The sequence below is a fragment of the Alternaria ethzedia genome (assembly GCF_023757985.1).
Source record: "Alternaria ethzedia strain BMP 0044 chromosome Unknown scaffold_13, whole genome shotgun sequence".
NCBI classification, from domain to species: domain Eukaryota; kingdom Fungi; phylum Ascomycota; class Dothideomycetes; order Pleosporales; family Pleosporaceae; genus Alternaria; species Alternaria ethzedia.
Genome location: NW_026056206.1, coordinates 704,153 through 731,269, shown reverse-complemented (window position 1 = coordinate 731,269; position 27,117 = coordinate 704,153). Strand labels below are relative to the sequence as shown.

General features: G+C 52.5%; 10 protein-coding genes across 10 annotated transcripts; 7 read left to right on the top strand and 3 right to left on the bottom strand.

Annotated features, from left to right (window-relative positions):
• Nucleotides 1–1,173: 1,173 nt before the first annotated feature.
• Nucleotides 1,174–2,492, bottom strand: J4E87_006109 (uncharacterized protein; the record flags this gene model as incomplete). Its single annotated transcript, XM_049377714.1, has 3 exons — nucleotides 1,174–1,238; nucleotides 1,287–2,391; nucleotides 2,445–2,492. 3 exons carry the CDS (start codon nucleotides 2,490–2,492, stop codon nucleotides 1,174–1,176), a joined length of 1,218 nt encoding a protein of 405 aa, XP_049232755.1.
• A 672-nt stretch (nucleotides 2,493–3,164) lies between these two features.
• On the top strand, nucleotides 3,165–5,882 carry J4E87_006108 (uncharacterized protein; the record flags this gene model as incomplete). Its single annotated transcript, XM_049377713.1, has 3 exons — nucleotides 3,165–3,286; nucleotides 3,336–5,129; nucleotides 5,177–5,882. The coding sequence occupies 3 exons, from the start codon at nucleotides 3,165–3,167 to the stop codon at nucleotides 5,880–5,882; spliced, it is 2,622 nt and encodes an 873-aa protein (XP_049232754.1).
• A 2,513-nt stretch (nucleotides 5,883–8,395) lies between these two features.
• On the top strand, nucleotides 8,396–9,688 carry J4E87_006107 (uncharacterized protein; the record flags this gene model as incomplete). The annotated part of the gene is made up of 1 exon (XM_049377712.1): nucleotides 8,396–9,688. The coding sequence occupies one exon, from the start codon at nucleotides 8,396–8,398 to the stop codon at nucleotides 9,686–9,688; it is 1,293 nt and encodes a 430-aa protein (XP_049232753.1).
• Nucleotides 9,689–10,044: 356 nt separating this feature from the next.
• On the top strand, nucleotides 10,045–12,111 carry J4E87_006106 (uncharacterized protein; the record flags this gene model as incomplete). The annotated part of the gene is made up of 3 exons (XM_049377711.1): nucleotides 10,045–10,662; nucleotides 10,841–11,932; nucleotides 11,977–12,111. The coding sequence occupies 3 exons, from the start codon at nucleotides 10,045–10,047 to the stop codon at nucleotides 12,109–12,111; spliced, it is 1,845 nt and encodes a 614-aa protein (XP_049232752.1).
• A 1,152-nt stretch (nucleotides 12,112–13,263) lies between these two features.
• On the top strand, nucleotides 13,264–13,929 carry J4E87_006105 (uncharacterized protein; the record flags this gene model as incomplete). Its single annotated transcript, XM_049377710.1, has 1 exon — nucleotides 13,264–13,929. The coding sequence occupies one exon, from the start codon at nucleotides 13,264–13,266 to the stop codon at nucleotides 13,927–13,929; it is 666 nt and encodes a 221-aa protein (XP_049232751.1).
• A 1,396-nt stretch (nucleotides 13,930–15,325) lies between these two features.
• J4E87_006104 (uncharacterized protein) lies at nucleotides 15,326–16,488 on the top strand (the record flags this gene model as incomplete). The annotated part of the gene is made up of 2 exons (XM_049377709.1): nucleotides 15,326–15,901; nucleotides 15,955–16,488. 2 exons carry the CDS (start codon nucleotides 15,326–15,328, stop codon nucleotides 16,486–16,488), a joined length of 1,110 nt encoding a protein of 369 aa, XP_049232750.1.
• Nucleotides 16,489–17,072: 584 nt separating this feature from the next.
• J4E87_006103 (uncharacterized protein) lies at nucleotides 17,073–18,548 on the top strand (the record flags this gene model as incomplete). Its single annotated transcript, XM_049377708.1, has 1 exon — nucleotides 17,073–18,548. One exon carries the CDS (start codon nucleotides 17,073–17,075, stop codon nucleotides 18,546–18,548), a length of 1,476 nt encoding a protein of 491 aa, XP_049232749.1.
• Nucleotides 18,549–18,905: 357 nt separating this feature from the next.
• J4E87_006102 (uncharacterized protein) lies at nucleotides 18,906–19,992 on the bottom strand (the record flags this gene model as incomplete). Its single annotated transcript, XM_049377707.1, has 4 exons — nucleotides 18,906–19,434; nucleotides 19,485–19,769; nucleotides 19,833–19,933; nucleotides 19,987–19,992. The coding sequence occupies 4 exons, from the start codon at nucleotides 19,990–19,992 to the stop codon at nucleotides 18,906–18,908; spliced, it is 921 nt and encodes a 306-aa protein (XP_049232748.1).
• A 1,695-nt stretch (nucleotides 19,993–21,687) lies between these two features.
• Nucleotides 21,688–23,407, bottom strand: J4E87_006101 (uncharacterized protein; the record flags this gene model as incomplete). The annotated part of the gene is made up of 5 exons (XM_049377706.1): nucleotides 21,688–22,114; nucleotides 22,178–22,696; nucleotides 22,752–23,281; nucleotides 23,337–23,347; nucleotides 23,401–23,407. 5 exons carry the CDS (start codon nucleotides 23,405–23,407, stop codon nucleotides 21,688–21,690), a joined length of 1,494 nt encoding a protein of 497 aa, XP_049232747.1.
• A 2,590-nt stretch (nucleotides 23,408–25,997) lies between these two features.
• Nucleotides 25,998–26,882, top strand: J4E87_006100 (uncharacterized protein; the record flags this gene model as incomplete). The annotated part of the gene is made up of 1 exon (XM_049377705.1): nucleotides 25,998–26,882. One exon carries the CDS (start codon nucleotides 25,998–26,000, stop codon nucleotides 26,880–26,882), a length of 885 nt encoding a protein of 294 aa, XP_049232746.1.
• Nucleotides 26,883–27,117: the final 235 nt, after the last annotated feature.

Below are 27,117 nucleotides of genomic sequence, written 5' to 3'. Positions count from 1 at the left end.
GCGCTCGGGTTTTGGAACACATGACGCCTTCTCGCAAATCACCCATACATGATTTCTACCAGTACGCGACGGCTATATAAATCAGACTTGTGATCATCCACTCCTCTTCTTCACCAACTTTTGGGTTCGTCATTTCCGAAATCTGTATCAATATTTGTTATGTGTCGGCGAGGTTCCCAAAATCTGAAGGGGTTAAGTGCATGGAAGAAAGCGAGTGCAAGAACATCTCAGAACAATACACATACGTTGCACCTGTTGTGTTCAAAAGCCTTATTGAAATGATTATCTCTGCGTTCTCATGTCTGAAACCTTATCAATTCCTTTCACACCACGAACGCGGCCCTGCGCGTCATTTGAACTATCTCATCGTTTTCCCCCCGAGGTTGTTCTGGATTGACGACCAAATCCAAGCTGAGCTATCAAAGTGTACAAGAGTCTGTCTTACGTCCTCTTCTTCTTTTCAGTATCACACACAGAGCTGGTTGTCAACTCCAACCCGAAAATGATACCGTATCGACTACATGTGTTGAGAGAAAGTCTGTCTGAAAATCAGAACAAACCAAACCATGTCGGTGAACAGCGAGATGTGAAAAACCATATGCGAGAAGCTCGAATATCGATTCCCATGGGGTCAGGGTTTTGTGGATTGATCTTGCAAATGTGGACGCCTTGGATCGCTGGTTAAGACATGATAGCGATGTCTTTCTTCAATGTCTGCATATGAATGAGGTCATTAGTCTACAGTCATCAACTATGCCCATACATCGATTCAACAAGACAATACATAGATGACCGCCATTCCCTCGCCTACGTCGGGCATGCCGTGCCAAAATAACCAGCCAACAATAGCAACCGCTGCCAACGCCAATCCAAACGTATACACCGATATCGGTTCGGACTATCCCTACGAGGGCCACTTGGGCAACGAAGATTTTCCCTGATTTACCTGACTGAACCGCCCGGTAGGCCGCCGCCGTTTGATGATGCACGCGGCCAGTAGAATCAGTATAGCGATGACGAAGAAGACAATTTTCACAACACGCCAAACCTTGGCTGCAGTCGAGAGGGGTGCGCTTGACAATAAGTCAGAACCGGTGTGTCAAGAAGTATGGGATAAATTGAAGGTTGTTCGGATCGAAGTAGGACGAAGTAGACAGACGGGAGATTGAGCGCTTATTGCTCCTTTTCGTACCCTGCTGGCTTCTCCATGCCTTGCATCTCGTAGAAGCGAGATGTGCCTGCGTTGTGTTAGTATATGGATATTGGTTAGGATACTGGCAACTTACAGCTGTATCCGTTCCAGTCAAAGTTGTCCTTGGGGTTGCAAGAGCACTTGTGGTCGAGGCGGTATTGCTCGCCTGTTGGGCAATGTGTGAATGGGACGTGGTAGTAGGCGATGTCGTTAAAGAAGTGAATCTCGTCCTTTTGTAGTAGCAGACCAGCAGCAATGGAGTGCACGGGAGCATCGCCCCATCGTTCGTAGAAGAAACCACCAGCATGGTCGAGCGAGGTGAAGAAGTCAATGTAGGCGTCGGAGCGGAGCCAGTTAAGGTTGCCGATCTCGAAGTTGGACCAGAAGTGGCAGTGGTTGTAGGTCTCACCGCCGTCGTCACTGAGGAACTTCATGCCGTTGTCCTTGACAATGTGCTGGGGGTAGTGCTTGGTGAAGTTCTTGGTGGCGTCCCAGAGGGTAGGAATGGTCTCGACGTATTCGTAAAGACTGAGGGTGAAGCTGTACTTCTTCTTGTTGTCGGCCATGAACTTGAAGGTGTCGTAGTTGATGTCGCAGTAGAGCTCAACGCTGGGCTCGACGCGCCAGTACCACTCATAGTCGAGCATCAAGGGGTGGCGGAAGAAGAAGCCAGACTCGTAGCGGCACATGTGTCGGTAGCTGACGGAGTCGCCGTAGATGATCTTCTTCTCCTTCATGGTCTCGCGGACCTTGGCGGCCTTGTCCTGGTCAATCCATTCGGGGAAGGACCAGTGCTCTTTGGGAATCTTGCCGTACTTGGTCTTGCCGGACACAAGAGCAGATGTAACCTTCTTGAATTGGTCGTCGAACTCGTCGTCGTTGAGGAAAACCCAGTCGTAGTGGAACTTGCGGTTGAAGCGGTCTTCGACTTGGCGGATGGACTTGGCGATTTCCCAGACATCGGAGTTGCGGGCGAGGGTAACGAAGGTTGCGTTCATGCGGTCGCCGGGGGCGGTCGCGGGGGGAAGTCCCTCCTGCTCGTTGGGTGTGGTGCCAGGCGCGACTTGCTGGACTTCATCGTTGGCGACGGGGGCGTTGCCCTGGGGAGGAGTCGCGGGCGACTTGTTGTCTTGGTAGACTGGCCAGCTCGCGGAAGGCACAGACGACGAGGAGCCGATGAAGTAGAGGAGGACGAGGGCCTGGGTATGGTCAGTCGCTGCTTCCGCACTCGTCACACGATGCCGGCACGTACCACTACGGCAAAGACAAGGTAGCGGATATACCGCTGGTTGCCGGCCATGGCGGAATGGCCCTGAGGCTGCTGCTCTGTGGGCTGCTTCTTTTCGGTGACGTCGGAGCCCTCCACTTTCGCTGCTCAATTGCCTTTGCTGCGGACGACGTGGTGGGTACGAAGGAGGCGTGGACGAGGTGTGAGACGTCTACGGGTAGCCCTAGGGGTGGTGCCGGACGGACGCTGTCGGCGCGTTGGTTCCCCGGAGTGTAGGACTACAGAAAAACGAGCGGATGCGAGACGCGGGGAATGCGCATCAGCCAGTAGTCGAGGTTGAGGTGGCAGGCAACGTGAGGGATGGAGGACACGAGGTGGATAGGAGTCGTCGACGGGCGCCGTAGTAATGTAGCCACTTCGCAGGGAGTCGGATTCTTTGGGTAAGGCCGGGCCTGGCCGCCAATTGGGAGCAAGCCGCGATGGAGCCAACCTGGGTTCGCAGTACCACAGGCACAACCTCGCCCACCCACTCCGTCGCCGTTACTGTACCCTGCGGCGTCATTCGCCTGTCGCGAGTTATCTGCCCATCTGCCGCCATTTATTCGTGGGTGCGCCCATGCGACTGCCGCCCTGCCAATCTGCCTTTACTTAGTAGCCCAACGTCACCACTTTCGCGTGTTAAATATCACTTCGACCGCCGCATAAACACCACCACACCACCCCCACCGCCGGGTTCCGCCCAACATGTCTTTCTTCGGCTTCGACCCCAGCGGCCCGAGAGACCGCGGCCACGCCTCCAATGCGCCCGGGTTTGGCCAGCACGACGCCTTCGCCGCACTGGGTGGAGGGGCAGCCGATGACGATGTGTAGGTCGCGTCTCACGTAGCCCACAGCTCCCACTTACCCTATCCACAGCATCGACTTCGAGGAGACGTACGACGGCCTAGGCGACCAGCTCGACGACGATGCCGATGACCTCAACGACGACACCTTCGGCGGCGGCCCTGCCACGCAGCAGTCGGTCGGAAAACACTTCGACTTCGCCGGCCAGACCTCTGCGGTATCAAACACGCTGCAGGAGGAGCAGATGCTGTACCAGGCCCGTCAGAAGTACCCCCAGCAGCAGCAGCAGCAGCAGCAGCAGCAGCAACAACAGCACCATCAGCAGCAATACCAGCAACAGCAAACCCAACAGTACCAGCAGAGACCACCCGTCCCCCAGGCGTCGAAGCCAAACCGCACTGGCTACGAGAGCTACAAGGACCCCGAGTACATCCCTCAGCTAGAGGCGCGCGCCGATATCTGGGGTCTCAAGCCCAAGCAGCCCGCTGCGCAGAGGCAGCCTTCGCCGCAGCCCCCCGCCGCTTCGCAACAGCCCGCGCCCACCAGGAAGGCCATGAGCATGGAAGAGGTCGAGGCCATGATGCGCGCTCAGTCAATAGGTACCCCTCCAGTGCAACAAGCTCCGCCTCCAGGCTTTCCAGGTTTTGCGCAACAACAGCAATTCGCCCAGCAGCAGCAGCAGCAACAGTTTCCCCATGGACAGCCCCAGTACCCCGGCATGCCAGGACAGTTCGCGCCCCAGATTCTGCAAAGGCCTCAACAGCAGCAGCCCGCTCAACAAATGCCGCCTAGACAGCAACAGCAGCAGGTCCGCGCTGAGCTCCCCGACCAACCCGTCCGATCCCAGCCGCCCCAACAGCCCACCATCCTACAGCGACAAAGGCCCCAATCGAACGAGCCCGGCGCTCAACAGCAGCGCCAAGCAACACCCCAGGCTCAGGCCCAGGGCACACCCACCCAGCCTCGACAGATCTTGCAAAACCCAAACCGTCTGTCAGGACAAGGCCAGCCTATCGTTCAGAATGCTCCCCAGGGTCCTCGTGGTGTTCCAGCAGGACACAACCGCGGTCCGTCGTTCCCCGGAATGGTCATCACCCACCCCGAGCAGCTTCTTCAGCTATCTGAGGCCGAGCGTGCCGCCTTCCTCGAAGAAGATGCTAAGCGGGCCAAGCGGAACCACAAGATTGCTCTCCTAGCAAAGGACAACGGCCTGATGACGCCGCAGGACAAGAACTTCATCACCCGAATCCAGTTGCAGCAACTGATGACTGCGACGGGCAACTTGGAAGAGAGAGGACCTGAGGCAGCTATTGCAGAGGACTTCTACTACCAGGTCTTTACCCAGATCCGGGGTGCTCCACGCCAAAACCCCCAGCAGCCAGCAAGCCAATTTGCTCAAACATACCTGTTCCAGACCAACAACAGGTTTGGCAACCGCAGACAAGGCCGAGGCGGAGACAACCACATGCAGCGCATGGAGCAACAGATCCAGCGCGCAGTTGAGGCGGCCAAAGCAAGACCAAAGGCTAGGCAGCTTGTTGTGGAAGGTAGTCTTGGAAAGATTGCGTTCAGCAACTCCAAGACCCCTCGACCGCTGCTCAACCTGAAGCGGCCAGAGACGAACGATAAGCTGCCGAAGAACCACCGGTCTTCTATCGCTGACCGAAAGGAGGCTCTTCGCAACATCGAGGCTGTGTACAAGACCCTTATGCAAATGGAAGACCACGAGCGCGCAATGCCACCACCGATCCAGGAAAGCAGCCCTCCTGAAGCCATCCAGGCACACATGGAGTGGCGTTCGAAGATCGAAGCGCTCCATCAGCAATTGTGGTTGAACACAAAGATCATGGAGCCCATTAACCCTGCGTATGTTGTAATATTCCCAAAGCCTCTTTCTTGCTAACAAACTCTAGCACACCGCATCCGTTCATCTCCATCCTCTCACACGCCAAGGGAAAGAAGGTACTTCCACGACTTTTCCGCCACATCAACGAGCAGGAGCGCATCACCGTCGTCACTATGATCGTTGTCCACCTAGATGCCCTTTCCGTGGTCGGCCGTGCTATCGCTACGCCCGAGGAGCCTTTGAGTGCAGCGATCCGAGAAGAGGTTGACCTTTTCTCTAGCACCGTCATGTCGCCTCTTCACGCGCACATCTCGGAGGCGCCGTTGAACATTGTCATTGGCCTTCTTGGTCTTGTTCTGGACCGCACCAACCTCCATACTGTGGCTCGAAGCAGGATCGGTCTCACTCTCCTTACGTTCCTCATCTCTCGCGCCGAGCTTCTTAAGCAGTCAGCTCCCGAGATGGTTACCGACTGGCAACAATGGACGGCACTTTACAACCGTCTGTTTGACGTCATCGAGCCTGTTCTTCCTTATTTGTTCCCAGGAACTATCAATGATACCGACGACATGTACATCTGGCAGTTCCTGGCTGCAATGGGTGTGGGCGCCAGTCCTGAGCAGCAACAGAGGTTGGTGCTCGGCGTCAAGGACCGCGTCATGGAGACGGTCTCTGTTAGCAAGGCTTTGCCCGCTGAGATGGCAAGCGCACGTACGGCCAACGTGAACCTCTTCATGAGGGCCATCGGTCTAGATGTGGAACTGCTTGGATGAACACGTTTGTTGATCAACATTTGAGCCATACCAACGCCATTCAGACGCCACGCATCGCCCCATGCAGGCGGCCGATGTTCGGAGTACGAAGTTCATGCCCAAGGGGTTGGACGCCACCGCACTTGAAGGTGCAGCACCAAGTTACACACCCATCACTTGGATGTGGTGTGGACGTTGCACAATTCGCGCAGAGAGCGCAAGATCTGAGAGCTGGCAGCGGTGAAGTTGGGTGTGCGGGTGGGCGTTGATGTCGTGCTCATGATGATGAAAAGGCATCGGTCGGCGCGTTGACGACGTAGACGGAATGTCACCTTATGATAGAACAAAAGCGCCTTCATTCAATATTCGAATATATGCATTGATTTCATGCAACCTTCCTCGCCTGTCAGTGTCAAGACCCTTGAAAATGTCTTTCTTCCGCGCCCGTGCACTTGCGGTTCCCTTTCGCGACGACACCCTCTCTCGCTTCTCTAGAACGATGAACTTGCTTTTCTCAACGCCACCTGCGCAGCGTGCGGACTATTCTCCACAGCGCTCAATCATGCTTTGCGCAATTTCCCCTACGCCGCTGTACCAAATAATGGAGTGGAGAAGCTCGATCATCCACGCCGCCTGGCGCCGGCCATTCGCCCTTGAACGCGACGGCTTGCGAAATCAGGAAAATGCCGCACCGGCCTCACCAACAGCCTCAAAGCCTTGATGTTCGAAACATGAACCTCGCATCGGCGGATGCCCAGTCTGTTTGCTTGCCGAGATAAGTGGCGCGAAACCGCGATGAAGCATGTTTGTAATGATGGAGCATGTTTGGGAAGACGCGCATCAGGTTGGTTGGTCCTGGAGAAACTGCAAATCCGATCCCGCAACATGACAGTTAAGCTTCGCCGCGGCTGCTTGTCTGACATCCCGGATGTACGAGAGACATGGGAAGACCTCCGGCTTCTCGAGTTGCGGGTTGGCGGGCCCTTTGTTTCATCCATGAGGCGACGCCCATTTAGCTTGTCTGGTCTTGGCATTGCGAAACACCGTCCCCCGGGCTTCGTCAGCTCACCCGTTCATGCTCGTTGACGGCATGACCGCGCGTCGTCAACTTCAAGCGACTCGGCGAGAAGAGGCGTACCTCTCCAGAACACCAGAGCAGCCACAATGGTCAGTTGAAATGAGGTGGCTGACAGAAACAACTTTCTAGCATCACCAGGCGCAAGCTAGCACTACCGTTCGAGAGCCTCTCGTGCGACTCTGACGTTTGTCGGTACCACGGTACTGAAACGTACCTGCAGTCGGAGCCCTGCCTGATGCTAGCTCTCTCCACATTTCTTCAACAGCGTCAAGCTGGACGCGTAACGACCCCCATTGCCTTATCGATACCTCTCCGAGGAGGCTCGAGATGCTTTTGGGCCAATCACATCGCCGTATCTAGACCCATAGTCCCTGTTTCGCACAATTAGTAGCCAATTTTAAGCGAAGCTAGAGCTACAGTTATTAATTATTCTATCTATAAACAGCTATCTTAATACTAAGTTTAGCGCATAAGCCCCTAATCCTATTATTATTCTTTTAGTTATTTTTTTAACTATTTAGAGTTCTAAACCTAATTACTAGAAGTTCTCTTATAACTTTATCTAGCTCTAAAAGCTTTCTATTAGTGTAAGCTTTATAAGTAGTACTAGAAAGATTAAGCTAGATAGTAGTAAGCTAGGTTCTCTTAGTTTACTAATAAAGAAGCTTTTAGTTATTATAATAGTACTACTATAAAAGTATTTTATTATTATAATTATTAAGCTTAAGTAAAGTGTTACTATTTAGATTATATAGTAAGATAGCTATAATATAGTAGTTATAGATAGTAAGCTTTATAAATTAGACTAAGTTAAATATAAGAGTAGAAAGAAAGCGCTTATATTTAGTATAATATTTGCTATTTTTTTAGAGTTATATATAAGTAAAGGTCTAGTAGTAGAAGATTTTTAGCTATAAATATTTATATAGGCTAAGTAGTAGTAGTAATATAACTAATAGTTGCCTTAAGTAGTGTACTAGTTTCTAGTAAAGAGAGCTAACGATAACTGTGGCGACTAGACGGGCTTCTAGATCTCTGTGCCTGAAAACCTGACAGGAGCTAGGCTTGATGTTCCCCATGGATCATCGACAATGCAGCACGCGTAGCGTTTTGTCTGCTGCCGCGTGGATCTCAGCTTGGCCTTGAGTGTCGAGTTAGCGCTCCCAGATCATTCATCATGCGTCGGCATCGGTTCGGATTGCAGGCTCAGGTTTCATCTTTCTCGAGTTTCACTGTCTCTACATCGTTGGTCGCATAGACGTTCCTTCTTTAAAAGCACTCTTTTCGCACCCTCCTTGAGAACCGTGGACTACCATCAGGCCGAGCCTTCTGTTCTGTTTCTTTCGAGGAAGTTGTGTTTCGTTTCGTACCTTCCTTTCTTTACCCCATTCTCTTCTTTCCAAACGACAGGTTCTTCCAGTCCGGCTGCCGGTCAGCATTAGCTCAACAGCTCAACATGTTTTCTCTACGATTCTTATTCTTCGTCACTCTTTTGGCGGCCGTTGTGCTTGCCGCTCCCGCCCCTGCCCGCAAGAGGGGTCTCCAAAAACGCTCGTTCAAAGTTCCCAGGCAAATCAACAGGGCTCACCCGACTGGACCTAATGGCGCTGCTGCTATGAGGAAGGTGTTCAGGAAGTACAACTTCAAGGTGAAGGAGGACTTCATGGTCAAGGAGGGTTTCATCTCGTTCTCAAAGCAGAGCCAGAACGTGACCGCAGCTGCTGCCACTGGTGGCAACAAGACTGGCAGTGTTGCAGCCAACCCTGAGGACAACGCTGCTCTGTTCTTGTCGCCTGTCGATATTGGTGGTCAGACCCTGAACTTGGACTTCGACTCTGGTTCTTCCGATCTTTGGTGTTTCAGTACTGAGCTCGACCCGCAACTGATCGGCCAACACTCCGCTTTCGACGCATCCAAGTCTACTTCCTTCAAGGCCACTGCCGGTGCTCAGTGGAAGATCAGCTACGGTGACGGTTCTGGCGCTGCTGGTATCGTTGGCACTGACACTGTCACCATTGGAGGTGTCAAGGTTGAGGGTCAGACTGTCGAGCTAGCCAACCAAGTATCCCAGTCTTTCGTCCAGGACACCAACACTGATGGCCTCGTCGGTCTTGCATTCTCCAACCTCAACACTGTCAACGACGGAACCAAGAAGACCCCCGCAAAGACCTTCTTCGACAACGTCATGCCCAACCTAGACATGCCCGTCTTCACTGCCGACCTCGACCCAGATGGCACCGGTGTTTACGAGTTCGGCAAGATCGATGCTACAAAGTTCGAAGGCGACATGGCATGGATCCCAGTCAAGGCTGACACTGGCTTCTGGCAATTCGGCTCTACCAAGTTTGCCGTCGGCGACCAGCTCTTCGAGAACCCTCAAGGCTCCGACGCCATCGCCGACACCGGTACATCGCTCCTGCTCGTCGACCAGCAGGTTGCCGAGGCATACTACTCGCAAGTCCAGGGTGCTCAGCTTAACGCTCAGGTCGGTGGCTTCATCTACCCGTGCGGTACTGCCCTCCCTGACATGAGTGTCGCAATCGGCGACTCATACATGGCCAAGATCCCCGGTAGCCAGATTACTTTCGCCACAGTTGATGCGGCCAACACGACCTGCTTCGGCGGTGTACAAGGCAACCAGGGTGCCGGTCTGCAGATTTACGGTGACACAATGTTCAAGGCCCAGCTCGTTGCTTTCAACGGAGGAAACCAGTCTCTCGGCTTCGGTCAGAAGCCTGTTCCCAAATAGACGCGCGTAGCTAGTGGAAGGAAATACAGTCCTACTCGCATGTACATAGTTCAACACCCTTTGCACATTCACCTGAAAATATACAGGACAGCCTAGAACAAATCATGGCCCAAATAAGCCACGAGTTAATGAATCAAGAAATCAAATCATCATCAAATTCTCCCTGCTCCTTCCTATTTGTGACATTGCGTGACTACGAGCGAGTGACCACGTGGACGCCAAGGCAGATACAGCGAAGAAGGCGCAACCATCGCAATCGACACTCACCATTTGCGCCTTTTTTACGAACAACAGCTGTCTAACGACTATTGTTACCCACATTACTTGAGAGCGAACATTCTTCAGACGCGACCAGCATGGAGCTGGACCTCGGCCTGGACACATCGGAGCCGAGCGTCCTCGAATGGGCGAGAGCGCAAGGCGTTTGCGTGAACTATGAGACCGAGTTACTGCACATTCGCCATCTTCAATCACCATCAGACGATGAGTTTGATCGACATCTTCACGAGCCCTCCGATGCGACCATCGACACGGTTGTCAGCGGGCTTGTCAAAGAAAAGCTTACGGTGAACAAAAACACTGCGTTGCTCCTCAAGGCAGCACATGCTCTCCAGGATGAACTTGCGAGCGACCTGACGGTTACTAATAGCCGGACGTGGAGGCGCGATCTACGTCAAGAGCTACCTGTGCTACGATCTGATCATGAGCTTGATTTGCTCAACTTCGGTGGTACAGTTGTGCCAGACTTCAAGAATTTACAGATTCCTTCGGAGATCACGGTAGAAGAAAACGATGAGGGCTTTGGATGGCCAACGAGGTATCTCGACTACCCTGCACAGTGCGACGCGCAGGTCAAAGTCGAAAAGCTCGCCATCTCACGGGAGGTGTTGGTTTATCTCCAGGACACTATTCGAGACGCGTATGTACCGGAAGACGGCCAAAGGCTGGAGGCAGAGAGCCTGATACGAAAACAGGTATGTGGAAGTGTTGTTTATGTTCGCCTGCTAACCGACTCAGAAGCCCAATATCCGACCTGTGACACCGCCTTTACTCCCAGTATCGCCGCCACTGACACCATACATTCCATCTTCACCCACAAATCGTCTGCCATTCGATTCAGATACTGCCGAATCGGTTACTATTGAGGCGCAGGCTCTGCAGGAGCAAATTCTGGCAGCGGACGTTCTTTTTCGCACAAACTCGAATAGCAGTGATTCGATGCTATTTGATCTTACTCATCCATCTCAATTTAATCCTGATTTCGAACCAACCAGTTCGCCCATACTGAAGCGCCGAGCTGAGGATCTCAAAGTGGAAGGTCCTCTTACGCCATCGATGTGTTCTAGTTCGCCCATGAAAAGGCTCAAATCTGTGTCTTTCGCGGACGAATCCTTACTCTACAAGCCATGGGGTGAGGATGATGAAGGTGGGGCTGGCTCTGACCAATTCTTCCACGAAATCGAGGAGCAGGCTGAGCGCGCCAACGAGAAAATCGAAAACGAACGACTGTCCGGCGCTGACACGATTGCAAGAGTCGATATTCCATACATGGACTTCTCGCTGCCCATGGCACCATGGATAGAGTACAGTCGGCGCAAGGGTGGCGACCATCGACCTGATGACACGGAACTGCAAGCGCAGATGCAATTCCTCTTACGCATCAAGCGAGAGGATCTGAGGTTGGCGAAGTCCTGGCATGGGCTTTCGATCCCGGAACGAGAGATGAAGTGGGGCTTTCTCACTACCAAGGTGTCTACTCTCAGTCTCGAAGAAAAGCTACATGGCGAGTCGGAAGTTACTAAGATCGTCGCTGAACTGACTACGGGCGATGTCGCGACTAGCTCAGCGCAAGTGTGGAAACGCGAAGGCCTGCGTATCCTTGACGAAGATGAGGACGAGGAAGATCTGGATCCAGAGGAATACGATAAGCAAAACGACATGGAGGCTCTGATACGCAAGCGAAAACTTGAAATGGAAGAAGAGGTCATGGAGAAGCATCGCAGGTGCACCTCTTCGCAGCCTACTGTGCGTCCACAAATCCGATCCTCCACAGAGATGCAAGAGAGCCACCACTTCGGAGAACGCGAGCCAACAGAAGACCAGACGGCGAAGACCCGATCGAAGAGGCTGGATCATGCCTCCCAGAAACCGCAAGCTGCCAAACAAGCGACTGGAGACCTGATGTTCGGTGGATTCTCAGCAACAACCGCGCTTAACAAGTTCATGCAGACGCGAGGGAAGCCAGTAGATTGCGTAGAAAGTAGTACTGCAAAAGCTTCTGATTCTAGGGATCGCGCTCAACCGAGAACGCACACCTTACCGGTTCGATCAAGGGGGTCTTCATCCGACCAGCCAGTGGATCAGGCTCAGCAGGCGCAAACCACCAACAAGCCGTTACCTATGCTCCCTACTGTTCCGAATAACCTGGCGCCTTGTTCTTTCGTGATCTCATCAACCTTCCTACAACAAAGGGGAATGCTGAAACTGATCGAATCCATATATCCAAGCGCAGAGATGGTGTATCGAGATTACACTTTACCGCACTCGGCAGCCAAAGAAGCTGAAATCATACTGTCACCATCAACCGGCCTCATCTTCACTACTTTACAGCAGGTCAAACAAAGAGCTCTCCCTGGTCAACCAGAAAGATCGCCAGTGAAAGAACGCATGTTGAAGCTCCAGTTGCGGTACGAGAGACTGGTAGTGCTGGTGAGTGAAGGTCTAAGCCGCGAGATGGAAGAGCTGGGATCGAGCCGACCAGATGACCCGCGAGATTCAGAAGCTCTGAAAGCTTTCGATATGTTCGCCAGCAAATTAGAAGGCGAAGTACTTGTTCGATATGTTCATGGAGGGGAACAGGCTCTGGCGCGGGCCACTGTTGTTGAGATGGCAAACTACGGACTGCCATATGGCTCAGCAGACATTGGCGACATCAAGCCTGTGGCGCAAGAGACAAGCTGGGAAGTCTTTCTCCGTCGAGTCGGCCTCAACCCATTCGCTGCTCAAGTGATCATGGCATGGCTCCGCAAGCCCTTGAACATGCCGATAGCTCCTTCTTCAACCCATCACGCGAAGACTGTCTCAGCATTTGGTCTCGCCCGCTTCTTACTAATGATTGAAGAGGATCGAATCCATTCATTCCAAGCTTTGATGGGTGGATATCGCGTTCTGATGAGAGTCAGCGAACTAATTGACCAACGATGGGTCAGCGCTGTGCATGGGTTTAGGATGTGAGATGAGCAGAGGGCAGTTGCGTCATTCATTGCGAGGGAGTTACGGGCATGCTGTGTTCAGAACTCGGATGGAATGACTATATTTAGAACGTTCGTTTTTTTTTGTGATGCAGCACAAAACGTCATCTCAACTCACGGCCAGTCTGAGCTCCTTCACACACGAGTGAATGTGGGGTAAAGCTTGGACCAAGAATGACGCAGAAGCATCTCGAAATGTCGCAAAGGCTGCGCAACGATGATTGTTGCATGTCAAACTTCTTCACGCGCGGCTTGCAGCCTTACTGCCATCTCAAGTACTTCTTTTTCGTATAGTTTCGAATCACGCGCTTGCGACACGTGAACATGTCTTCAGTCGGTGTCATCATCTCAGGGCGGCCTGTCATCACTGAGCCTTCCTCCGTTATATCGCCGACCCAGTTCGCCTTCCAAATCCCTTCGCAGCCGTCCTTCACCCACATCGTCGTCTTCCTGCTTCCGGGCGTCACCTTACCAGATGGCACCGCCGCCGCCGTCTACGCGCAACTGCCCGGTACGACCGACTTCAAACTCCTTGGAGCGATCGCGAACGAGAAGCCTAGCGCGATATTCAAAGTGAACGCCAAAGCCGGTGGGCCTGCAGGTGGTGGCCTAGGCGACAATGACGATGCCATGGTGGACGAGGGCGTATCGATGGACGCGTCGAACGGCAGCACCGTGCCGCTGGCCCTTGGGATAAGCGTCGAACCAGCGCAACAAGTCGCCGCAGCTCTGGAGCAGAACAAGGCTCAAGAGGCCGCAGCATCGGCAACACCAAACATGGGACAAGGCAATGAGTTGGTGCTGAGAGGACAAAGAAGCGTGGAGACCAAGGTGCTGGCGCAGAGGATCATCAAGAATTGCTACGACTTCTTGACAAGCTGGGGCTCGGGAGACACTGTGCCGCTGAAGGCATTCCAGGCATGGTGGACAAAGTTCGAGGGCAAGATCGAAAGAGATCCGGGCTTCCTGGAGAGGAGCGACGGAGGTTGAAGACGTGACAGCATCGGTGGATTACAAGGCTGTAGGATACGAAGCTCACATGCAGCCTCTCAAAACGCCTTGTTGACACCGTCCCACTCTGGCTCCACGAGCCATGCCTCATACATCGCACGCGGCCACGAAACCTTCGGCGCCTTCTCTGGCTTCCGCTTTGCCTGCTCCACCACCGCATCACCAAGCACCTTCTCGATCCCCGCCCGCTCGTACCGCGCCTCCAGTTCCTCAGTCAGTGACTGGAGCACTTCATAGTCCTCGCCTCTCCGCCCGAAATCCGTAATAACAGCGACCCGAACAAGCCTCGAAAGCTCTCCGATTCTCTCGGCGATTTGTGGGCTGGTATGGCACGCGATGGCTGTCCAGACCTCGTGTGCCTCCGACCCACCCACACCAAAGCCGGACAGAAACTTAACTGCGGCGTCGGCGCCCTCGATCTCGAAGCGCTGTGGGCCATCATAACTTTGGGTAGTTCCGATATCGTGGAGAAGGCATGCAGTGAAGAGTAGATCGCGTTGATGAACGCTCGTGAAGTACTTGGAGGATTCGTGTCTGGCCAATGCGTAGGCGTAGCTATACACCCTTATGCTGTGGTTCAAAACCGCCGGATGTAGCAGCTCAGCTGCATGTGCATATGCGGCTTTCAATATTGGAGTATCGAGGATGTGCATGTCGTCTGCATCATGGGCTTCGGCGACGGTCAGGTCGGACGGTGGGCACATGGTTGTTATAGAAATAAAAGAGTAGTGTGGAGATCCATGAAGGAATCAAATCATGGTGTACATTTTGTCGAGAAATTGCTTCGGTCACGCCTTCTTGTCGTTCGGTTCCTAATCGGAACGAAAGGCGTGAGTGAGCGGGGTCACGCCAATACCTCCGAGGATACAGTTCTCGCACCTCCACGTCCCTGTACCGCCCACACAAATCCGAGAGAAAACCAAACGTAAGCCTCACGACTAGAGGCCGGTAACGGCTATCAAGAACGGTGCCCAGTCATCGAGCTTTGCAAAAACATGCTTGGCGTTCTTACTAGATATCTCCTAGCGGATCCAGAGGGTGGGTTATCGCATGCAAGGCTTACTGATAAGACCCGACCATACCACGACACATCCGGAGGACATGCATGGCCAAGAGAACGAAGCTTGACTACGACTCGCATAACTCACTAATCGAGCTGCTTGTAGAAATACCAAGACTGCATGACGACAGTATCTTGACAGTAGCTTGAAGATGGCTTGATAAGAGGCCGTGGAGATAGGCGTTGTACGTTGGCCGACGGTGAGCTTGGCATTGGAGCTGCATGAGTTGGAGATCACGAAGAGTATAAAAGGTCATTTCAAGTTCCTAAGGAAGTCGATTGTGATCCAGCTACGTACCTCCTTCATACGCAAAGATGAAGCTCTCTACCCAACTCCTCCCTCTTCTCACGACTCTTACACTAGCTTCACCAATTGATCTCAGTCGCTCGAATCGTCACCGACTGTTCGTAAGACAAGACATCCAAACACCCATCAACGCTTCTCTCCCCAATGTCACCATCTTCGCAACCGGTGGTACAATCGCGTCTCAGGGCAACAGCAACACGCAGACGACCGGCTACTCAATCGGCCTCGGGGTACAACAACTCGTAGATGCAGTCCCCGAACTCCTCAATATCTCGAACATTGCCGGCTACCAGATCTCGAACGTGGGATCTGGTAGCATCAATGAGACTATCAGCCTGAGTCTGGCGCATATGATCAATGCTGAGTTGGCGAAAGATGAGATTTCGGGTGTTGTGGTTACACATGGAACGGATACGCTTGAGGAGACTGCGTTCTTCTTGGAGAGTACTGTTAACTCCACGAAACCTGTTATTGTCGTTGGTGCTATGAGACCAGCGACCGCGCTGAGTGCAGACGGACCGCTCAATCTATACCAAGCGGTCACACTGGCCGGATCTCCAGCTGGAAGAAACCGAGGAACGATGGTGAGTAGATCAATCAACGCCGAACTAGAAACGCAAGTTAACAATACCCTCAGATCGTACTCAACGACCGCATCGGCTCTGCATTCTACACAACCAAGAACAACGCCAACACACTCGACACATTCTTCTCGACCGAAGCCGGACAACTCGGTGTCTTCATTAACCAAGTTCCGTTCTTCTTCTTCGCACCCTCTGAACCCGTAGGCCGCGTAGTTTTCGACGTAACCAACGTCACTGACTTGGCCTCCGTACCAATTCTCTACGCCCACCAGGACATGGATCCCAGTCTTTTCAACGCATCCTATGCCTCCGGCGCCCAAGGAATCGTTTACGCCGGAGTTGGCGCAGGAGGTGTGTCGAGTAAGGCAGGTCTAGCTGCCGAAGAGCTCTACAACGCGACGGGTATTCCGATCGTGGCTAGCCATCGAAGTGCAGATGGACTCGTACCAGACGGTGGCGACTTCACTATTGCGAGTGGGTTTTATAATCCGCAGAAGGCGAGGATTCTATTGCAGCTGGGACTGACGATGGGATGGGGTGAAGATGAGATCAGAGAGGCTTTTGCGTTGAGCTATCCTGCGCCGTGAGCAGGTTTTGTCGTTCTTAGCAAAATTGACAACGTTCATGAGGCAAAGCAACTGCAGCCTAACCCGTCTCGTTCACAGCTTTCCACACCTGTTAGCAGGCTCAATGTGGTGATGATGCCAAGACGGGTATGTCGGATGAGTGGTAAGCAGAGTACGTCGAGTGAAGTCTGCAGTAGGTTGCCTAACTGGCGACAATCTGTCCTGGTCGTCGGTGGTTAGTTGCTAATCGTCCCAATGAGCTTGGATCTGTCGCGGGATGAGACCGTTAGGGAGGAATACGCGACGTCGCTGTCGCGTCGCTCACATGCAGTCGGACTACGATAGGTCGGGCTGATTATGCGACGGGGCCAACATCGATCGCGTACGTGTTTACGGCAGATTGCGCGATGCGGCGTTGGAGTCGTTGGTGCACAGCCTACCAAAATCCAGGGCAAGCCAGATCTCACGTTGTTAGCCGCAGGCCGTAGGGTCTTGCACCACCGACGTCATGACTTGGCGCTACTTTAGGAAGTCACTCATCTTCCCCATAACTAGGTTCATTGCCCGGCATTGATGATAGCCAAGTCAAACCTAAAATCGCAATTATGTCAAATGATATCGCAGCAAACCGCTCTGGGCTCAAGGACTTTATTGGTTCCATAGCGACCATCTCGGGAGATCTTTCAAACATTACTGCACCGCCGTTCGTACTGGCCGAGAACTCGACAGTTGAGATACCACAGTACTGGGCGGATCATCCATATCTCTGGGCTGCACCGGCGTTGGAAGAGGACCCTGAGAAACGCGCGTTGCTTGTGCTCAAGAACTTCCTAGGCTCATTACGAGGACAGCAATATGCGGGGCGGAATGAGGAAGATGGCGTCAAGAAGCCGTTGAACGCGTTTCTCGGCGAACTCTTCCTCGGAAGCTGGAATACTGAGGAGCTGGGCGAGACGCGATTAATCTCCGAGCAAGTCGGCCACCATCCACCTGTAACGGCGTGCTATCTGTGGAACGATCAAGTTGGGATCCGGGCGGAGGGGTTTACGGAGCAAGAAATCACGTTTTCTGGAAACGTCAGTATCAAACAGAAGGGATATGCCATAGTACATGTCGACAAGTACGACGAAGATTACCTCCTTCCACTGCCGAACATTAAGGTCAAGGGTCTCTTAGGCGGGGTTCCACATCCGGAGTTGTACGGCGAATATTCCCTCATCTCATCCAACGGCTACATATCGCATATCAAATTCGAGGGCAAATCTTTGTTCGGCTCAGGGCATAAAAATGGGTTCCACGCAAGATTTTTCCATGCAGACAAGCCTGGTGAGACCATCTACGAAATCGAGGGAGCGTGGAACAGCACGTTTACCATCAAGGACGCGCGGAACGGTTCCGAGGTGGAGACCTTCGACGTCAGAACCATCAAGCACAAACCCATGACTGTGCCCGACCTCTCAGAGCAAGACCCATGGGAGAGTCGCAAAGCATGGGGCGATGTTATATCATCCCTGCACAAAGGCGACATGAAGGGCGTTTCAACTGCGAAGAATGTAGTCGAAAATGGCCAGAGGCAGATGCGGAAAGACGAAGAAGCGAAGGGCGAGGAGTTTCAACACGTCTTCTTCAAAACAGTACCCAACGACCCGATCTTCGATAGATTAGTAAAGCATGACCCGCAAGCTTACACTGTCGATCCGTCAGGCGGCATTTGGAAAGTCGACAAGGAAGCCGCGAAGCAGCGACAGCGCCCGTTCCACGACAACCTCACACCATCAAACGAAAGGGTGGGTGGAGCGCAAACGCAGGGGCGGACGCAAGAGGGCAGAAGATCAATAAATGACCAAGATCAGCAACGCAGTGGGGCTGCTGGCGCAGTGGGCACGGCAGCGACGTCTAACGGCTCTGCACCGGATGGGCCGGTTCAAAAGGTCGGCGACGTGAGCCCACGTGCCGAACAACGTCCAGATTCGGCAGTGGGGAGCAAAGGGGAGTCCCGCAGTCAACCGGCCAATGTGACGGAGGTAAGTGATGAGATGGTTGAGAATTTCTTGAGGGCAAAAACGAGTAATGTACAGTAAGCGGTGATTGTGAAACTTGGAGTTGATCATGCGCTAGAGTTTGACCTGGATTATGTAGTTTTGGATACATAGATCCCTTTAGTCAAAACGTTCTAAGGTTACATACACCGCCAACGAATCTCGCTTCAACTTGCATGTATCGATGGGGGCAGAGCATCGTACATGAGCTCTATACCACGCGAGACATCACGACATCCCTAAAGCAACTGTAACATATGCAAATCTGATGTATATATCCTTTTTTTGTATTGTTTTGACTGGCTCGCGCCGCCATGAGGATGGTATCATGAATCTAAATTAGCTAATAACAAGGTCGTCCATATCGTTCACTGTCCACTCCAGTTGCCTTCTCCATTCCTACCGCCTCTCGTTCTTCTGGTTGATGTGCGTCTCCATTGTGATTTCTCCAACTCGGCATTCCTCATCAGACACCTTCCCACCGCCCTTTATTCTCCAAGTGTTGAACACCTTGTCGCTCTTCTCGTTTTCCGCGGATAGATCATCGCGGAGCCGTACTGGCTGAAGGTTGCCCATGCCGTAGTCCTGGTCGATCTCCGACTTCGTAGACACACCCTTTTCAGTCTTCAGCAGAGACATTGTCATGCTGAAGAGACTAGGCTTCTTTTTCGATTCTCTGTTCGGGTCGTTGACCCATTGTGGTGTTCGCATATTCGAAGGACGTGACGGGCCGAAGGAGGAGTTGCTGAATCCGAATTTCTCAGAAACTTGTCGCCAGAGGGGACGGAGAGTAGCGAGGGAACCAGCCGTGATGGCGAGACCCTGTTCGATGTCCGACCAGATTGCGATATCAACAGTGGCCCAGAGAAAGTCGGGGTTCTTGAAATCCATAACGTAGCCCATGCGCACACAGACTGCGACACTAGCACTGCAATATTGTTAGGAATCGTTTGCTGAAGTAATGACAAAAAGACTTACACGCAGGCCATCCCAAGAATAGGAATCAAAAGGACCCTGGTCTTGACGGACATGTTCAAGCCCCAGATCAGGAAGAAGGGTAGAATAGCAAACGTGAAGTCGCTAATGACCGAGATTGCGCTGTACAGGAACGTAAGACCGATGATGACGTCTACGTTGATGCAAGTCCCTTCTGGGTTGTTCTTGTCCCAGAAGAAGCTGATCGGGTGGCATTGGAAGAGGGTGACGAAGAAGAAGACGAGGCCGCACAGCACCGTGAGGCCCATCGCAGCGTAAATGATGTACCTGAATGAGGAGTATGAAGTCAGTCACTGAATCTTGTGAGACTAACGCAAAGGCATGGCTTACTTGTGCAGTTTCTTAACAGTGACACGGAGAAGGAACAGGCCAATGGACATCTTTGACGTAATCATTGCCCAGCAGTACGCGATGTAGCAAAGCCACCAGTACTATACATACTGTTAGAGTTGAGATCGAGACAAGTTCAAAGGTTCGCACGTACCCTCATTGCTTTGTACTGTTGCTCACTCGAAAGTGTGTCCATATGGCGTCCAGTGCCATAGTGGATACCGCCAATTGCGCAGGTAGCAAACATAACATGAGCACACAATGCGGCCACCATCCACCAGTCGTCTGCTCCGAAAGCTTTAACGATACGGGCTCGTACGTAAACTCGCAGGACAGTGGTAATGAACGCTAGCGAGACGAACGTTGAGCACACCTGCGGATGTCAGTCAATGGTCTCCACTTCCTTCAGCGTCTTTGAACATACCGCCTGCAGTTCAGGTCCTCGGTTCGCAAGTTCGTGCCTTGAAGCCATGGTGAAGGCGTGAATTCGGGCAAATCTGGTTCACCCCCAGGTTCTGAAGAATCCGGCGGGTTTTGGCTCCATATACCTCGTACCCGGGCCCTTGGGTACCAGCCAAGTTAAGTCAGCCCACAGTCAAGCGAGTCTCGATTCGATGGGTGCCCAGGGGAAGGGCGGCTCGTGGGCCTGCCATGTGCTACTGAATCAGGAATGGCAAACACCGCCGGCATGTCAGAGCAGGGTCCGCTTGCACGCCATGCTGATCAACGCCCAGACGTTGCGATAGGACATCAGGGATGTTGTGGCGATTATTCCCGCGGCTTCGCAGCTGCTGTTCTGGGAGTTCTCCTACCACGTTGTCCGCCTGAATCATAGACGATCATAATTTGTTGACGGAGAACTGCGGCTCGTGAAGCTCCCGCAATCTAGACTACCCGCGCACAATTAACGTCGACGGACTCCGTTCCGACAATCAAGTGCCCGCTTTGGCTGCAGACGTCAGAGTTTTCGGTGCTCAAGTTCCCGTGTTCAAGTTCCCGTGTGTGCAAGCCTGTGGATCCGCTCTGGTCCCACAGGCTGACCTCGATGTTGATTTCTAACATTGGTGAATGCCGGTTAAATGCCAAGCGTCAATGTCGCGTGGCCCAGGAACAGGAGGGATCCGCGTTTTCCTCAGGGACGATAGTCAACGCATGTGTACATGCGCAGGTGCATACTAGACGTGACTCTGTTGGGGATGAAATTTCCGGCGGGGCGTGCTAAGCGAGGCGATCTAGCACGATCTTGGTAAGACACGTGGAAGCTACAGGGTAGCGGACGACGTCGGCGACCGTTAGCGGCAGATCGTGAAACTGGGCTTCGAGATACCGAGGCATGACTGGGTGATGATTGGGAGCTGGGACACGACTCATCAGCAATGCATACCAAGGCACTTAGAGACGGCTTGTTCAGTAGCGGAACTGTCACTCGGGTCAGCATTAACCCTTTGAAGGCGACGGAGGCGACTCCGAAACAGTACGTAAGGCTGTTGACATCTGATCGAAAGGGGAACGCCCAAGGAATGATACGAGCGATGAACCACGAGTCGTACTGACATCGTTGACAGATTCGGACAGATCAGTCCGATATGGAAACGAGCTGCATCTATCCGCTCGAAAAGAGACCAACACGGACGATGCTGGCCAGCAATCCTTGTGTCTTTCACACCGCAGCACCTCTCTGCACTCAGATAGAAGATCGTCCTCATAATCAGCCGGAGGATTTCGTTGGCCAAGTGGACACGGAGGACACGGAACGAAACCCAACTGGCCAGGAAACAGATACGTTCAACGACGATCGCATCCTAACGTAATGTTTCGGGTCATCACGAACTGCCCGACCCTCTACGCGTTCCCACTACTCAGGATTGCGTCGGCAGTAGCAACTCGCGTTGACACTAACATCAGCTACAGCAAGTGCTATCCTGAGTTGCTGCCCAATGATTCCCGCCTCGTCTTTTCGACCCAAGGTTATCAAACTCTCATGGTAGCCGCGCAAGGCCCATACGTTGTTCGGATGTTGCCTTGCCCGCGGTAGCGTATCATCGAACCCAAGGTCTGCTTTATAGGCCGCTGCCGCATCTTCTATTCGGCCCTGCTCCAACAACAGAGCGGCATAGGCGTGTCGTGTCGGCTGCATCCAGGGCCATGGCTCGGCGTACACCAGATCGTCGTCACGCTGGATGGCTGTTTCGAGGTGTCCGAAGGCTTCCTCATAGTTGCCTTTGCGGTACTCAAGTTCGCCGTCCAGCATTGCTAACCCAACTCGAAGGACGACATTAGACCTGCATGGGTTAGTATGCCCTTATAGCCCGCCATTCCGGATAGTTTGACTGTATGCACCGTACCTGTTTGGAAAATCCCCACATATCCGAGATGCTGGAATACGTCCAACTGCTTCGACCAGAGCGTCGCGTTCCTTCTGTGCCTTCACGATGTCGCCAGTAACGGCATACGCAATACCTTTGCCATAATGCGTCATAGCCGTTGTCACACAGTGAAGATCTCTATCCGATGGCATCTCGAGTGCGATGAGATCTTGCCATTGCCCGAAGCGAACCAGGACATGTACACGAACTGATGCAAAGTTCTCCAGCCAGTCTGCCATGGGCGGACTTTCGATGCGCAGAAGCGAGACAGGCAGTGAGGCTTCCATGCGGTCGACCGCATCTAGCGCAACCTTCAGTTGCCCCGCAAACATCGCTGCGTATATGAGCGAGTGATAGTTGTGCATCATGTAAAATGAGTAGAAGTTTTGTGCTCCATGCTCGGAGACATACTTCTCATCTGCAAGGCAGGCTTGGGTGTTAGCGTCTATGGCACGTCGATAGTCGCCAACAAGGATGTCCAGATGGGAGGGCATATGTCTATAGGTCTCTAGAGTTAGTATGTGCCTTACGGAGGCTTCTTGCATGCACTTACAGCAAATGTCCTCCGTCGGGGGTAAGATGTCTTAGCTGATCTGCACAGATAAGAGCTACTTCAGGTGTTGCTGACATCTCCATCAAATGAATGTACAGGTGGAGAACTCCTGGGTGCAGATGTGAGCCGTCCTGCTGTAAAGCCTTTTCGAGCACGGTCTTCGCCTCTAATGAGCGAGCACCTGGCGTCGGTTGGCCCGTCTTGAGATCCCATAGATTCCATGCCGAGAGACAGACAAGAGAGTCTGCGTAGAGAGCCGCCACGTCAAGGTCGTCAGAGAAACGCTCGTAAACACCCTCCATAGCTTTGGCATACTCTTTATTACATGCTTGGAACGCAGCCTCATCTAGACCTTTCGGCACGCGCACTTGAACGGCGTCGATCAGGGCTCTTTCCAGATCCGACGCACTGGATGCGTGTAGTTCGGCCTTTTCGTTCGCTTCATTTATCTTTCCTAGTGTGGCCTTGAGTTCTTTCTCGTCAAACAAGTCCCAAGGCTTGTTGTAATTCGGTCCGAGGGCGAACGCGAGCTGCGCCGATCAGCTGGGTTTACAAGACATCCCTGGGAGACCATCAGAAACCTACACCCCAATAAGCTATCGCGCAATTCGAGTCTTCGCTGATAGCTCGTTCAAAGCATCGGGCTGACTCCTCATGGTGAAAGGCGTAGCACCAGACCAAACCGCGATCGAACCATGTTTGCGAATCTGGGCTGGAGGTGCTAATCTTGCGATGGTAAGAACCCAGATCGTACTGGTAGGAAGTTGAGTCGCGCATCGTGGTTATCGCTGGGTAGGTGTATGAAGGGCGGGAAGCCGACGGGTCGGCCGGAGGCGGGGCCCGAGTGGGGGCTTCCCTTGGCCTCTCTTCTGATTTCCCGCGAGGATGGCCCCCAACCCAAACATCACTCGCAGGCCACTGCCATCACATCAACACCCGGCCTGCCGTGATCAAGCAATCGCTGACCGATGGAATTTCTCTTGCTTTTTGTGTGACTACCTCACTATCCAGGCAACTATTAATATAACTTTCTTCGAATTGGCCCCAATGTTGTACGCGTGTTGCTATCTATAGCGCCGGAAACTTCACTCATGGCTCCAGACAGGTGGGATCACGTAGATAACCGCGCTGTGTTTTCTTGGAAAGCTCTCATGTGGTCGCCGACGCACATCGTGGCAATTGCGATCATGTTCGACATTATTTATACATTGGTGCAGCGCCGTGAGGGGAGTGTGAAAAAGAAGCGACTAGGCAGTGCAAGCCCCGCGGGAAAGCGTGCTTCTCCCGCCCCGACTGTTTCCCTTCCAACATACGTACCTCTCTGCCCAAAACCATGTTTCCGACAAGCGTTATTCGAATTCATTTCTTCTCCTGTAGATACACATAATGCGCAAGTTCCGGTCCCGTCAGCTCTTTAGTGAGTGCATATTACGACGCACTGGAAGGATGTGGATAATGGGGCCACAAGTTGCCCTTGCCGTTCGTGCATATTGTGAGGTCACACAGCTAAGGTTGGCACCACCGGTGGTCCAACAAGAATCTCTCATCAAGGGCTCCATGGGTGTGGCTGACTAGACCTGGGGCGCTTTCTATGTTGTTGTAGTTTCATCTCACTCAGCCATTTGTAGCAGCCCTCCCTCCAAAATTGTCTGGATGCTATTCACCTTTCTCACTCTCTATGTACTAAGTCTCTGTACACACAAACTCCAAGATGAACGACGGAAGATCGATATCCCCCGAATTTGGTCCGTCGTCTGCAACTTCGACAGGAAGATTCGCCTCTTCGCGACGACCTATGTCATTCCAAGCAGCAACCTATAGCTTTGCAGACGATGTGGATGCTTCTGAAGAGCCTCTGGTACACTCCAACTCTACAAGTCATCTCAGTAACGACCCTACCACCGAGCGAGCAACTGCAGTCTCGGTTCACAGCTCGGATGCTGCGAATCTCGAGAAAGCAAGCAAAACGCCTTCTCGACTTCGCAAAACTGTGCTCTCATGGGTTTTCGAGATTTTCGCATTGATCGCAAGCATCGCCTCAATCGCCGCGATAGTGATCATTCTCATTGGCCAAGACAACAAGCCGGTCACGGCCTGGACATTCATCTTTACGCTCAACACGATCGTGGCCCTTCTCGGTACGATAGCAAGAACTACTCTAGCGTTTGCTATGAGTGCCTGCGTCGGGCAGCAGAAATGGAGCTGGTTGCGCAGAAGGTCAGACTCTGTACTTGCATTTGAAAGGTTCGACGAAGCGAGCCGTGGGCCCTGGGGCGGGTCTCGTCTTTTCCTTTGGTTGCGTTTCAGGTAAAGACCCCTGTGAGCATCAAAACGAAATACCAAAACTGATTCGATTGCAGACACTGGGCAGCTCTTGGTGCTCTAGTCACCGTAGGTATGTCATGGATGGTCGACCTATTTCATCCTCGATAGCTAGCTCACAGCACTTCATTGTAACTCCTTCGTACACTTATCAATCTCGAGTTCTGTATATGTTTTTAGAATCAGGCTAACACTGCATTCTCTTAGGTACGGTCGCATTTGATCCCTTTTTCCAGGCGGTCATCTCTACCTACGGAAAAATCGATGATATAGCAATGGGCTCAATCGCTGCCGACATCGGGCCAACTTTTAACGCTACCATCGGCCGATCTTTGAGGGTTGACGGTGGATACATAATCGAGAATCCAGGCGGAGCCTTAGGGGCAATCAAAACACCGTCTGGTACATTGCAATACACATCTACCAAGAGTCGGCCAGACTTTGGGATCGTCAGCTCTGTCAATGGAGGGTTCTATAATGCCTCCACGAACGCCCCCAACAATGTCGCCTTTACTTGCTCTACGGGTAATTGTACCTGGCCAGCGTTTGTTTCGGCTGCTGTATGCAGTTCTTGCAAGGATATCTCTGATGCGCTCGTATTCAACGGGTCGCAAGCGTTGAACGGCACGAACGGGTCGAATGTTCCAGCCACTACCTACAGGCAGCCGAATGGGTGAGTGTCGTCATACGAAATGGATATCAGACATACACTGACTTCACATATCTACATTCAGACCGTACTCTGTGTTCTCATTACCAGAGACTGAGATCAGGAACTGGAACGGTCTGTCGAATGTGGACGACGACGATTGGTACACGTATACCACGGGCGCTGCATCAGGGACCCCACGAACGTTCATGACCGTGAAGATAGGGTCTACTGCACGCCAGACCCTGAAACATTTTGATGTGCAAACTTTGATGATGAGCTTCAAAATCATCAAAGCCCCTGATGACTGGGTCAAATCGAAAGTGCCATGGGAATCGTCACATCCTGTTGCAACAGAATGCGCGTTGTATTTCTGTTCGAACATCTATCAAGCCAGTAGTAAGAATGGTGTGCTCGAAGAGCACGTCATCGGATCTTGGGCTGTTCGAGACCCCGACTCCCACAAGATATACGAGACCATCGGGTCTCTGGATTCGGAAGATGAAAGATACGTGGATAGCACCGGATACGACCTATACAATCCTACGATAGATTTCCCGAGACACGACCTTCGACTTCTCATTCCTTCTGAACAGGCTGGGGGCTTCTCTCCAATGGCGGCACAAGAGGTGAACATATCTCACGCGCTTCTTCGAAGTACCATCGACTATCTCCACGTCTTCACGAGCTATGCTGCAAAGCCCAGTGGTAAGCCACCGCCCTCTTTGATCGCCTTTCCGGATGAAGACGCACCGGCTTTCGTGGACGCTTTATGGAACTCGACAAATCTAACCACAACATTCGAAAATGTAGCTCGTAGTCTCACGAATCAGATCCGAAACACCTCTCCTAATCGATTCGAAGGCGTCACACAACGCTGGGTCACGCACGTGCACGTCGACTGGGCATACATGGCTTTTCCAGTCGCAATGCTCTCGATAGGAATTCTATACGTGATTCTCGTTATAATAGAATCTGCGCGACTGAGAATACCAGTATGGAAGGAGAGCGCGCTTCCCACACTGACGTATGGATTCGATAATGAGACACAACGGCTGCTGAGGGAGACGGCACACTACAAAGGAGATAAGAAGGTTAAGACGAGTGTGAGGTACGACCTGGATAAACAGGAGGACTGTTTGAGATTGATGGCTGATTAGAGAACGGCTGTTTAAAGGCTTGATACTCTTCAGACGCGTCGATGTTCGGGCAGGTACGAGGGATTTAGCGCGTTCTGGAATAGGCAAGCTTCAGATTGTTCTGGGCGGCAATTTTGGTAGGAAGTCCCGTTTTTACGATAATGACATCAGTGCACGAGAGCTTGGATATTTCATTCCTTTTACTAGCTGTCAGTAAACGCGTGAGGTTCGTGTCATAGCCCTGGAGCCCAAGTCG